This window comes from Charadrius vociferus, unplaced genomic scaffold, assembly GCF_000708025.1.
Source record: "Charadrius vociferus isolate BGI_N301 unplaced genomic scaffold, ASM70802v2 scaffold619, whole genome shotgun sequence".
Taxonomy (NCBI): domain Eukaryota; kingdom Metazoa; phylum Chordata; class Aves; order Charadriiformes; family Charadriidae; genus Charadrius; species Charadrius vociferus.
Window position 1 is genome coordinate 437,070 of NW_009649962.1, and position 13,288 is coordinate 450,357.

A 13,288-nucleotide genomic window follows, 5' to 3' on the forward strand; every position below is an offset into this window, starting at 1 on the left:
TGTTCCGGCCCCTCCTGGGCCCAGGAGCGTTTAAACAAGCTGAGATTTATTCGGTAGAATTAAATACAAGTTACGGACTGTAGGCCGTGACCGGGGGGGTGATGAACTCCCAGGCGACCCTGAGCTCGATGGGGACCGGCTGCGCCAGGGGATCCGTCCCGGGGCACCGGGAGCTGGGCGGTGTCGGGGCGGGACCTCTCTCCATCCGTTCTCAGTGCTCTGAGGAGTCCGGAGAGGTCCCCGTCGACTGGAAGCTGGCAAATAATGTCCCACTTCCCGAGCAGGGTAAGAAGGAAGAGCCTGGTCATTACAGGCCTGTCGGTGTGGTTTCAGCGCCTGGTAAAGTCATGGAGAAGGTTCTTCTGGGAGTTAATGAAAGGCCCTTGAGAGATAATGCGGTCATTGACCGCAGCCAGCATGGGTTAATGAGGGGAAAGTCCTGCTTAACCAGCTTAATTTCCTTTTGTGACAAGGTCAGCCATGGAGTTGACCAAGGGAAGACAGTAGATGTGGTGGTTTGAGTTTTAGCAAAGCTTTTATACTGCCTCTTCCATTGTGCTCCTGGATGAACTGTCCAGCTGTCCTGGGTCGAGGTAAAACAGAACCAATTTTGTTTAGTAATTTTACTTTTTAGCTAAGCCTCTTTTAACTAACGGCATACTGTGCACTGGTCACTCTCAGAGTGACAAGACCCGATTGTTTCTAATTGATGCCAAGGAACGGTGTGCAGAGCAGCTCCTGCTTATACCCATTGCTCCAACGCCCGAGGGCAGCTCGCTCTGTTATTTGCCCCCTTGGAGGGTCGGAAGCAGAAAGCATAGCGGGCTCCCACCTCCAGGAGGGAACGGACAGGACGGGTGACCCAAAACTGACCAACGGGGTATTCCCTCCCATCTGCATCGTGCTCGGTATAAAGCTGAGGGATCAAAGGGTCAGGCTCTTTCCTCAGTGGCCGTGTCCGAGGAGGACTCTATCTGTTTGTCTGCCTTTGATCCTGATCCATGCGTTCCTGAATCCAGATCTGGAATCCAGTTCCCATCTGTCACTGCATCCAGTCTGGGACTTTCCCAGTGCCAGCCAGTGATGTGATCCTCATTCTGGGAGCTCCATACGGTTTTGTATATATTGTATATATTTAATTACTTCCTTTTTATTATTACTATTAAAGGAATTTAGTTTTTTCCCTAAACTCGTAAGTCTCTCTTTAAACTGCTTGGAGAGAGAGGTCGGGGACAGCGTCTGTCATCCATCTTGGTGGCCAGTCCGGCCCAAACCCCAACACCAGCACACAGCCAGACAAGCCCGTCGCACACTGGGCGAGCAATTGGCCGCCGCGTTGGGCTCAAAGAGTAAATGGGGTGACGTGGGGCTGGCGGCCCCTCACCAGTGGGGTTCCCCAGGGCTCAGTTTTAGGGCCAGTGCTCTGATGTTTTTATAAATGATCTGGATGCAGGACTTGAAGGTACATTAAATTGCCAACGATACTAAACTAGGAGGAGCTGTGGACTGTCGCGAGGGTAGAGAGGCCTCACAGAGAGAGCTGGACAATCACCAACTGTATGTAATTTAACAGAAAGTGCCAGATTCTGCACCTGGGACGGGGTAATCTGGTGATACATACAAACTAGGGGAGGAGAGACTGGAGAGCAGCTCTGTGGAAAGAGCTCTGGGGGTTTGGGGTGATGGCAAGTTGAATAGGAGTCAACAGTGTGTCCTGAGGTGCATCAAGCACAGCATTGCGAGCCGGTCGAGGGAGGTGACTGTCCCATTCTGCGCTGCAGTGGTGCGGCCCCACCTCGAGTGCTGTGTGCAGTTTTGGGCACCAAACATCAAATTATGAGAGTGTTTCCAGGGGAGGGCAACCAAGATGGCAAAAGACCTTGAGGGCAAGACTTGGAGTAGCAGCTGAGGTCACTTGGCTTGTGGACTTGATGAACCTTATGGGTCCCTTCCAACATGAGATATTCTATGATTCTGTCTTCACTTCAAGATTGGTGATGTGGGAAGCAAAGGCACGGAGTTGTGGGGCTCAGCGGGAAATAAACACACATGGTACAAAAAGCTTTACCCGAGCCTTTGCAGGTCCGGAATAGGAGCGGGTGAAAAGGCAGCAGTGGAGTTTTGTGTTCCCAGTGACAGTGCTGGGACGAAACCCATGGAAAAGACAGGTTAAATGCCATTTCCCATCCAACTTCAGCCCTCTTCCACTCTCCAAAACCTTTTCAACTTGGCTGATGGAACCAACTCAGACCGAAACCATCCGCAAACACACCGCTCACTGGAAGAGAGTTCCGAGGCTGGGAAAAGCTGCAGGAGCAGAAGGCAGGGGCTGACCGTGGGCCCTGCAGAAAGCAGTCAGAAACTGCAGGGACTGGAACAGCAGGGGCCAGGCTGCCACGAGCCTGTGGTGCTGTGGTGTCAGTCTGGTTCCACTGCAGATCCATCCCAGCCACACCGGTGTTCCAGCAGGAACCACAAGAACCCCCCCTGGGGCAGAGGCGCGGTGATCCCCACTGCCTTCACCTCCTCTAGATCTGACACACCAGCCTTGCTTTAAAACACCCCTCCAGCCTGGCTGTGCCAGCGTGGTGATTTTTGACAAGCGCCTCCAGATTCCTGCCTTCAAGGGCTGTAAGAGGAATGAAAGACAGTTTCTGCTTTTATCATTACAGTTTAATACAGTCTTTGATTCAGAAACAGCAGGAGCCAACATGCAAAACAATTAAATTCATCAGGGGCTCAGCAGAGTAACTGCTCTTTCACGGTGGCGATGCAGATGCCCCTCCAGGAGTCCAATTCCCTACGTGCTGCTGTGTAATCATGCCCCACAGTGTGACAAGTTCGTGGCAGACACCAAACCAACACACAGCAGTTAGGAGGAGGGGGCTGGTCTTTCATTTTGTCTTTGGAGGAGTCAAGTCTGTTATTTGACTAGAGTCTAGTACGCTTTGAAACCAGGAGGCCGCCTTAAATCTTGTCTCTGCTGACAGTCTACAGAGCAGAGGGATCCTTGAGGAAGAGGCGATGGCTTTGATAGCAAGTCAGGAGATGAAGCTCAAATATTTGGCTGCAGTTTACCCGTTTCACAGAGCCGGGACCTCTGTAAGTCTACATGTCTTTTCAGCATGTCTATTAAACAACATATGTAACCTCCCACTCACTTCACGCCTTGGTCTTCTCCTTTGCCAGTGTGTTCTCCGTCAGCCCTGCTGCCGCCGGACTCCGAGTTCAGTCAACTGCGCTGCTCGCCCTCCCAGCCCCTCGCCTGCTGGCTGCTGTAGCTGCCCTTGCTCTTACCTGTTGTCCTGGTTTCAGCTGGGATAGAGTTAATTTTCTTTCTAGTGGCTGCTTGGTTTCAGATTTCAGCCCCTCGCTGCCAGCTGGGGTTAAACCACACCACCTCTGCACTTGCCCTTTTTGAAGAACCTCCTGTGCCACGTGTCCAAATGCACCCCGATGATGGAGCCTTGGCCAAACCTCGAAGAGAAGTTTGTTTTGTCTCCCTTGTGATGCAGCAGTCCTTAAAACACAAAAATTGACATTCAGTGGAAAGCCTGCACTCCACAAATTCATCCCAGCTCCCGCACTGCAAGTTCCCACCGGTACAGTCTCACTCAGTGCCTAAACAAATCTCTTTGCTGCCTGAGCCCTGCCCTCCCACCCCAGAGCGGGCAATGGAAAGGGAAAAATTGAGGCTTTGCAACACCAGAGGGCAGGTAGCGACACTGAAACTCCCAGAGATGTGCAACCAGCAGTCCAGGCACCCTGGAGTTCACACACTGCTTCTAAGGGGTCCACAAAAAGTAGGTAAGGTGAGCTGCTCCAAGAGCTGCAAGCTGCAGACACCCGCTCTGGCCAGGAAGAATATAAGCTCAGTGTCTTTTCGAGCAACAAAATGCAAGCAACACTCCACCTCTGGCTCTCCCCTACTTTGCTTGGCACAGTCCAAAACCTGCAGAGGTTTTGGTGAAGCCAAGTCTGAGATTTCAGGCTGGAGTTGAAGGCTCCCAGCTCCAATTTCCTTTCCTAAAGTGAGGACGCCCAGCTGAACTGCTGGAGAAGGTTGCTGTCCTGTTCAAAGAGCACTGGAACTTTCTGCCTGCCCGTAAACGACTCTGCCCCACGTACCATGTCTGTGCCGTAGACCGGGGAGGTCATCTTGATCTCCCAGAAGTGCTGCCCGTCTGCCAGCTCTTTGTTCCCCCGGATGGCGGCGGTGCCGCAGCTGTACTCCATGTGGAAGTTCACCTTGCGGTTGTCACAGGTCAGCAGGGTGGCCGTCGACTTATTCAGGTCATCCCACACCCAGTCGAAATCTGTTTGGGAAGCACAGAGGGGACAGGGATGGGCAGAGGTCCTCGGGGAGCCATCCTCAAGCTAAAGCACAGATGCACATTTGTTTTGAAGGCCCATTGGGGATTTTCTTTATTTTTCACCGTTTAAGAGGGTAAATCCTAAGCTGTGCACATAAGAGAGTTGTTTGAGGCCTGAACTATTCTGCTGTGTCCCACCAGGGATGGTTCAGTGCTCCAAAACTGAAACTGTCAGCATTGACCAGTTCACATTTTGGTTAACATATAGATTACCACACAGATGCTGTGGTAATCTCCATCCTTGGAGATTTCCAACAGTCCATAGGACAAGGCCCTGGGCAGTCTGATCTAACTTAGAAGCTAGCCCTTCTTTGAGCAGGGAGAGGACTAACGACCTTCCGAGGTCCCTGAGGACAAGGAATCCCTGGAGTACCACTTGATGCTTGCTCACCTGGCCTGCATCCAGCCTTTTGGCCAAAGGGGCTTCACCTCTCCATCTAGGAAGGTCTTCACATAATCCTCTAGAGACTGAGCCTTATTCTTGTCAAGGTCATAACCATCCAACTTAATCTTCACCAAGTGGCAAAGCAGCTCCCTGAAGAACAGGAAGATTTCAAATACGGTTACGCGGATTAACTTCCCCCACTTGGAGGTCACTCGCTTTATCCGGGGCTGGATAAATACACCAGGACACGCCTGGCTCCGCACAACGCCTCGCTCGTAAAACCGACCCCGCGCTGCCTCCGCAAGAAAGAGGAAGGGAAAGGCACGTTCCTCGCTCTGTGTGCGCACGCACATGGATGCGCCAGGGGAGATAAACCTTGTTACCCCTTCCCTTTTTCATCTCCTGCAACAGCAGAGGTAGTAAACCAGTGCCGCAATTACCAGCGTCATTAACAACCGCAGAACTGAACCTCTCTGCAGACCTTCATGCCGAGAGGCAATGAGAAGGCAGGAAGCGAAACTTGCTTTGCTCGAAATGAATCGGCCATCTACAGAGCAACACCCCAATTTGATACAGAATAAGAGGAAGACGACGGCGTGATTGATTCTCATTTTATCCTTTGTCCCTCCTCTCCCCTTCACCCGGCACTCTCTTCCTTGCCAGACCCCTGGCTGCCAGGGGCAGCAGTCCCCACTACCTCTAACTGCTTTCACAACCAGAATCTGGTCCTGTTAAGAGTCTAGGCTGTAGGATTTCAGCAATTCAGCTGAGTTCCTTCGTTTCCCAAAGATATCTCTCTCTCTTTTGGCCTCTGCACAGAGGTTTCTTAGCCTTTCTCTCAGAGTTGGCCTGTGCTTCATGGCAGCAACCTACAGGTCACTGGGAGCCTGCTGAGAAGAGCTGCAGCAAACGAGCTAACAAGGAGCTTACTTGGCAAACTTGGCCTGAGTGTGGGCTTGGCATTCCTCCTTGTACTTGGCCATCTGCTCCGGCATGGCCCTTCCAATGGCTTCCTTTAGCCTCTGCAGAGGTTCCTTCAATCAGCCACCCTAGAGCACAGCACAGAACAGACTGAAGTTTCACGTGGCGTGTTCCAGCTGAGAAACCCAAATCTGGAAGGTCGAGACCAGCTCTGAACCTGCATCCACCACATGTGGTGCCTGAACCATGCACAGTGGAAGACACCACCACGTTAGGTAAATGACACTCACCTGCTCGTAGAGATAAAGCTTACGGGCACGTTTCACCAGAGTGTCCTTACTGCACGGGAAGAAAGCAGCCAGGTGGGCGTACACCCCTGACCGGATCTGGCTGTTCAGCTCCCGCGTCTGCAGCTCGATGCTGAAGAACAAAACAAACACAGTGTTGACCAGGGTCCTGCCAGGGGTTCTCCAAGCAACATGAACGCAAATCTCATGCGACCTGGGGAGCCAGAGGCAGGCAGAGAGGGACAAAGTACAAGCCAAACCACGCGATGGTTCTTTAGATTTTAGAATCAACAGACTCAAACCCTTTCTCCCAAGCTATGTCCTTTAATCTACTTTCAGAGAATCTGGAAAGGGAATAAAAGGATGTCAGCAGTCCCATTTATTCTGCAGATCTTCCTGGCAGCTGAAGTGCAGCGGGCTGGAATGCCTTTGGGGAGGGATGGCGGTTGCAGTCCATGGCTGTCGCTGCCTGAAGCAGGTCATTATCACTGGCGTGGCCGAAGAGCGAAGGGTCAGCCACCGACTCCCTCATGGCTGCAGGTTCTGCTGGTGACGGAGTTGACGCTTTCTGCTCTTCATCTTTTTTCTTCTGAGCATCCTTCTCCTTCTCCTCCTCCTCCTGAAACTTCTTCAGTATCTACTTCACACTAAGAGGGCCAGACTATATATTCTTCTCCTTATTTGCATTTAATACTGTAAAGCTGTAAACACAGTACAGAGGAAGAAAGGGAACTGAAGTGAATACAAGGTGAAGGTGAAGAGAGGGCTATACCTTCACTCCAGTTCACTTCAGCCATATGCACCAGTCCCCTGGAAACTCTTAGTCCCTTAACCAGTTACACCAGCAAAAATATTATATAGCTCTGAACCTGCATCCACCACATGTGGTGCCTGAACCATGCACAGTGGAAGACACCACCACGTTAGGTAAATGACACTCACCTGCTCGTAGAGATAAAGCTTACGGGCACGTTTCACCAGAGTGTCCTTACTGCACGGGAAGAAAGCAGCCAGGTGGGCGTACACCCCTGACCGGATCTGGCTGTTCAGCTCCCGCGTCTGCAGCTCGATGCTGAAGAACAAAACAAACACAGTGTTGACCAGGGTCCTGCCAGGGGTTCTCCAAGCAACATGAACGCAAATCTCATGCGACCTGGGGAGCCGGAGGCAGGCAGAGAGGGACAAAGTACAAGCCAAACCACGCGATGGTTCTTTAGATTTTAGAATCAACAGACTCAAACCCTTTCTCCCAAGCTATGTCCTTTAATCTACTTTCAGAGAATCTGGAAAGGGAATAAAAGGATGTCAGCAGTCCCATTTATTCTGCAGATCTTCCTGGCAGCTGAAGTGCAGCGGGCTGGAATGCCTTTGGGGAGGGATGGCGGTTGCAGTCCATGGCTGTCGCTGCCTGAAGCAGGTCATTATCACTGGCGTGGCCGAAGAGCGAAGGGTCAGCCACCGACTCCCTCATGGCTGCAGGTTCTGCTGGTGACGGAGTTGACGCTTTCTGCTCTTCATCTTTTTTCTTCTGAGCATCCTTCTCCTTCTCCTCCTCCTCCTGAAACTTCTTCAGTATCTACTTCACACTAAGAGGGCCAGACTATATATTCTTCTCCTTATTTGCATTTAATACTGTAAAGCTGTAAACACAGTACAGAGGAAGAAAGGGAACTGAAGTGAATACAAGGTGAAGGTGAAGAGAGGGCTATACCTTCACTCCAGTTCACTTCAGCCATATGCACCAGTCCCCTGGAAACTCTTAGTCCCTTAACCAGTTACACCAGCAAAAATATTATATGGCCTCTTAAGGTCCCGCTGCTTGTTCAGCTGGGAGAAGGGGTGATCTCATCGCTGAGGGGTGACCTCTTTGCAGTCTACACCTTCGTCAAGGTGGGCAGTGAAGACGGAGGAGCTGATCTCCTCTCTCTGGTGACCAGCAATAGGACACGAGGAAATGGAATGAAGCTGCAGTAGCGGAAGCGTAGATTGGACTTTAGGAAAAGGTTCTTCACCACGAGGGTGGTCAGTCACTGGAAAAGGCTCCCCAGGGTAGTGGTCACCGCTGTCAGAGGTTAAGGAGCATCTGGATGATGCTCTTAGTCACATGGTTTAGTTTTAGGTTGTCCTGCGAGGAGCAGGAAGTTGGACTTGATGATCCTCATGGGTCCCTTCCAACTCGAGATATTCTATGATCCTAAGGTCATACCTGAGAGTTAAGGATAAGACGGAAGTCCTGACACTTCATCTGGTACCAGAGGCCCTAGACAACACAAGGCATTTTCATTCAGTTATGTCTCTCTTTTTTTAGTAACTTATCTGTCAGGTGCTCACTTACCCAACTTTAAATTTTGAGTTTCAGTTCCTTTTCTGTAATCCTCTATGCTTTCTGAATGCATTTGTCCCACAACTCCTATGTCAGATTTAATAACTGTTGCCTGTGAAACAACAGCTTTCCAATAATGGAAAGTTGGACGGTGTTAAACAGAACTGCCCTAAAGCAGATTCTGCTGGATTGGAGGAAACTAAACCCATCTCTGGAAACCAGGGAGACTTGAGCATATGCAACACTGCTGTTCTGCACACCACTCTGCTGCTCAAAGCGACTGCACACTTGATTTCACCAACAGCTTCCATTTTTAAGATCTAGAGTGTAGCTGCCCACCACAGAGCAAACGCCAATCCATCCATGGCCACCTACTCTAAGGATCCAAAGGTAAAGCTCTTCGCAGCTATACAATGTGAAACTGAGGGGAAGCAGAAAGATTTGGCCCACGTGTTCATCACCTGGGCAAAAATTCACACCAGGACAGGTCAGCCTCAAGGTGAGACCCAAGTTAACGTAGAATTCCTTCTTCACTGCAGGGAGATGATGCAGTGTAAATTGGTTAATCAAAGCTATGCTCCTATTTAGCTACTTCCATTATTCCAGCAAGGAAGATTGGGAAAAACACAAATGACTGCAGAGGAACTAAAACAAGAGAGAGTTCGCATGGCAGCACCTGGAGGCTTTTTGTCTGTTACAACCAGGAGAGCATATGCCTTTACCTCACTTACTAGCAAGGAATAATACTTGAACAGTATTAGCTCAGGTGTGGGCTTTGGTGTTGCCAGAAAGCAGATCCATGCAGGAAAAAGGAAATCCAGAACAACAGACACAGGAAGAAGGAAAAAACTAGGAGGAAACCATAGCAAAAGACACACAGCCAACAGATACAGACCTGGAAACACACCAGCCAGGCACACCAAAGCAAGGACAGACCAAGAGCACAAGAAGACCCAGAACAAGAAGAAGAACCACTCAGGTTTACAGCCCAAAAGAAGAGAAGCTATCAAAAAGGCTGAGCGCTCACCCAAGAATCACTTTGGGCAGGAGTACAAACGCGTGCCCAGCCAGGCCACCCATGGCCTTCTACCCTCTTCCTCCCTGCCAGCCCGATACTCGTACGGTGCCGAGTTCATGCCCTTCCTGCCCGCCTCTCCTCCCCCACCTTTGTCCCAAGAGTCCTTGGCCTTCTCTTCGGCCTCTCCAATACCTCTTCCCACCGTCAGTGCCGCTACACAGCTCCACAAAACACCAACGTTTCAGCCACTCTGCCCTCTTTGCTCGGACACTCTTGCTGTGGAGCTCTGCTCCTCCCCTCTTCCTCAGTCGACTTTTTACCTCCCCCTTTGGAAGCAACGCGGGTTTTAACTCTTGGGGTTTATGCAGCACGTGCTCAAGCCACCCCCACTGCAACCCTTACTACTGCAGCGTAACCAACGCCACCTGTAACCCTCAAGCACGGTGTCGAGCAGCAAGTGTTACCTCCCCGTCCTTACCCAGCTATCAGAAATTTGAACTTCTTGGTTTTCTTTTCCTTGTCATAAGAATCAATTTCCTCCTCCTTCTTCTTCTTCTTCAGGTTTTCACCTCCATCCTCCAACTTCCGCTTCTGCAAATAGTAAAATACAAGTCAGAATCAAAGCGTCTCCTGATCGTGGAATTGGACCTGCAGCCCCAGAGCCACTTTGGGCCCTCTCCCAAGAACTGCAGAACAGCTCCTTCCCCACTGCACACATTAACCCAAACCCCACACGTCCATCAACACGGTTCTGGCACACACCATCTCCAACAACTCACAGCACACCCAGCTTTTCCATGAGAGACGGTCCCATCAATGAAGGTAAAGGGACACCAAGTGCTCCTGCTCCTTCCCCTTTCAGCTGCCTCACTTCGGCATTCGAAAAGACGGCACAACACACACCACCACAGAGATCTAAGTACATGGTTTACCACTTAAATTCCATGTTTACAAATAACACTAGTAGTAGGACCAAGACATGTCAGCATTTGTCAACAGTCTGATGGCGACAGCCCTCCCAGCACAGAAGCCCCACAGCGAGCCTGAAAGCGCACGTCTCTGACGTGCCAGGAGAGGGATCCCTGACCAGCACCCAGTGCTCTCCCGCTTCTCCAGAGCAGCGCGCCCCAAAGCGCCTCACAACATTCTGCAGAAGACGGGCCAGTCCCACAGCACTGCAGCTGCACGACGAGCTACTGCTGAAAAGACGAGGGATCGCCCTCTACAAAGGAATAGGTTCCACTCCCTAAACAGTACCCCAACTCTGAGATTAGTTAAGGAACCCAAATTGCCAGTGATGCAGCTCCAGTGAGGGACATGCCAAACTGCGCCCCTGCTTCAGTGAAGGCATCTGCCTGCGTATGACATGGGAAACGCTTCTAACAAACCCTCAGGCCCCATCTACAGGGCTTTTCACACCTTCTCACACTGTACAACACATAATGCTTTCCAGATGCACCCACTTATTTCACACACACAACACTGCACGCCACTTCACAGATGCTCTCCTGAACATCACAGCACATTACAACGATTATGGTGGAACTCCTCCTTCAGCCTCATTAGTCCACATCTTAACTTCATTCTTCTCAAATTGACTTTGGAATTTACCTCTTCCATCCCGTCCGTACTTTGCCAAGAGAGGCAGAGAAACCCTCCTGACAGGTGCGATACCGACTGTTACATTCAGGCGATACCAAGGCTAAGGACTTTGGCACTACCTGACATGTGGGCACTCAAAAAAGTGACTTACCTGAGCCACTTCCTTGATGCGTTTCTCCAAAGGGGCTGGCAGGCCTTCAGGGACGGATGGCGTTTGCTTCAAATCCTGCTCCAAGCCCATCTCAATGGCATCACTCCCATCCTCCACATCAGGAAAGGGACTCCCTTCTGTGGATTCACCCAGGATCTGCTCCAGGTCCAGGTCAGTTAACGAGCTCATGGCCGTCAGGGCCTGAAGCAGGTCGTTATCACTGTCATGGCCAAAGAGCAAGAGCAAGGGGTCGGCCACCGTCTCCACCTCCCTCAGGGCTGCAGGTTCTGCTAGTGACCAAGTCGCCACTTTTTGCTCTTCATCTTTATTCTTCTGAGTATCCTTCTCCTTCTGAAAATTCTTCACCATTTCCTTCACACTAAGAGCTTCACAGTGTTTCTTCTTCTTCTTCTTCTCCTTACTTGCATTTAACATCACAGAGCTGGAAACAAAGTATGGAGAAGGAAAGGGAACTGAAGGGAATGCAAGATGAATGGGCAGAGAGGAGGATACCAGTGGAATAATTACTAAAAATGATCAGTAATACAGCATTGGTCACACATTAAGGAAAGGTATAAAATCAAACGTAAAATACAGCCGCAGCTGGTATGTGAAGAATCTGCTACATCTGCGAGTCCCTGTACAATATTGCTTGCAAAGAAACATGGGGAGTGGAGTGAGGTGGAGACTCCAAGGCCAAACCCTGTGATAATCCAGCAAACATGGGAATGAGATAGCACCACGGAAGAAAAACAGTGCAAAGGATGGAGCGGAGTGGAGACACCGCGGATAAACCCTGAGATAAACTGGGAACTTGGGGACCAAATGGAGTCCTTGAAGGTCTTATGGAACTGATAAACTGCCTACTTGTTACCCTGAGCCAACGATCTCTCATTTTTTTGATGAAATTCTGTCCTTTAGTGAACATTGCTCATTATAGTGTCACTATAATACCAAAACACATCTCCATCCCAAAAGCTACCTGCCTCCAAGGTGCGACCACTCCTCCTTCAGTCTGCGCCCTGAATTTTTCATAAACTATACCTTTAAATGCGAGGCAAGAAAATTTTACACCAATCACAATGAAAGTATTTATGACTAGAGTCACTCAAACTCCACCTTGAAGATAAAAAATAGTATAAAAATAGCCCAAGAAAAGGGGGATGTTAGGGAAGACACCATCGTGGACTTCTGGGACCAGTCGATGGGTTGAGCCTCTCCCCTCCCCCCCCGCAAAAGGACGCTTGTGCGTAAGAGTCGAACAGTCGGCCATGCCAAATGCTTCCCTGGGAAACTTAGAAATCTCTATATAGAGTGGTTTTACAACTTAGCACATTTGTAACCGAGCTATATTGCTAGCATCTTTAGTATTTGCATGTGCTTTGCAGGCAGTCAGTATCACCGGTAATCCGAAAGAACTTGTGTATCTGTAGCTAAAATAACTCCACTGTGTAGGCAGCTCGTCGTTTGGGTTTCTCATTGAATGCGAGCGAAGCGTGGCCGTGTTAGTTCATGAGCACGATTGGGCTGAAGGTGCAGTCCGCTATCAGTGTATCCAGAACCGTAACAGTTTAATATGTATTAAACGCGTCTCGACTGATAGTGGTGAATGTGGCATCACTCAGAATTTAAACCTAGCCACACCTCGCCTCCCACCTCGGTGAGGAGTGTTAGCACACAAAGGGGTTTATTTTCTGCCAAAACTATTTTGCTCCTTAAAGCAACAATACCATGACCCCAGTTCACTTCAGCCATATGCACCAGTCCCCTGGAAACTCTCAGCCCCTTAACCAGTTACACCAGGAAAAATAGTCTACGGCCTCTTCAGGTCTCAAGCTCCCGCTGCTCGTTCAGCTGGGAGAAGAGAAGGCTGTCCTTCCTCACTGCAGAGAGATGACGGAGCTTAAACCGCCTCCACCCACCTATGCTCTTATTTAGCTACCTGCGTTATTCCAGCAAGGAAGACTGGGAAAACCACACACAACGGGTGCAGAGGAACTGAAGCAAGAGAGACTTCATGTGCCAACACCTGGACCCTTTTGCCTATTACATCCAGGAGAGCAAATGCCTTTACCTTGCTTGCTACCAAGGAATCATACATGGATGGTACCAGCTCAGGTGTAGCTTTGGTGTTGCCAGAAAGCAGATCCATGCAGGAAAAAGGAAATCCAGAACAACAGACACAGGAAGAAGGAAAAAACTAGGAGGAAACCATAGCAAAAGACACA

At 50.1% G+C, this 13,288-nt stretch overlaps 1 protein-coding gene across 1 annotated transcript in view; it reads right to left on the bottom strand.

The window, feature by feature from the left end:
* Positions 1-4,760: 4,760 nt before the first annotated feature.
* LOC104292219 (ubinuclein-1-like) overlaps positions 4,761-13,288 on the bottom strand; it is a 15,386-nt gene continuing 6,858 nt past the window's right edge. Inside the window, 4 exon segments of the mRNA XM_009891555.1 lie at positions 4,761-4,908; positions 5,689-5,807; positions 6,909-7,074; positions 12,859-12,882. Coding sequence (XP_009889857.1) covers positions 4,761-4,908; positions 5,689-5,807; positions 6,909-7,074; positions 12,859-12,882 — 457 coding nt within the window.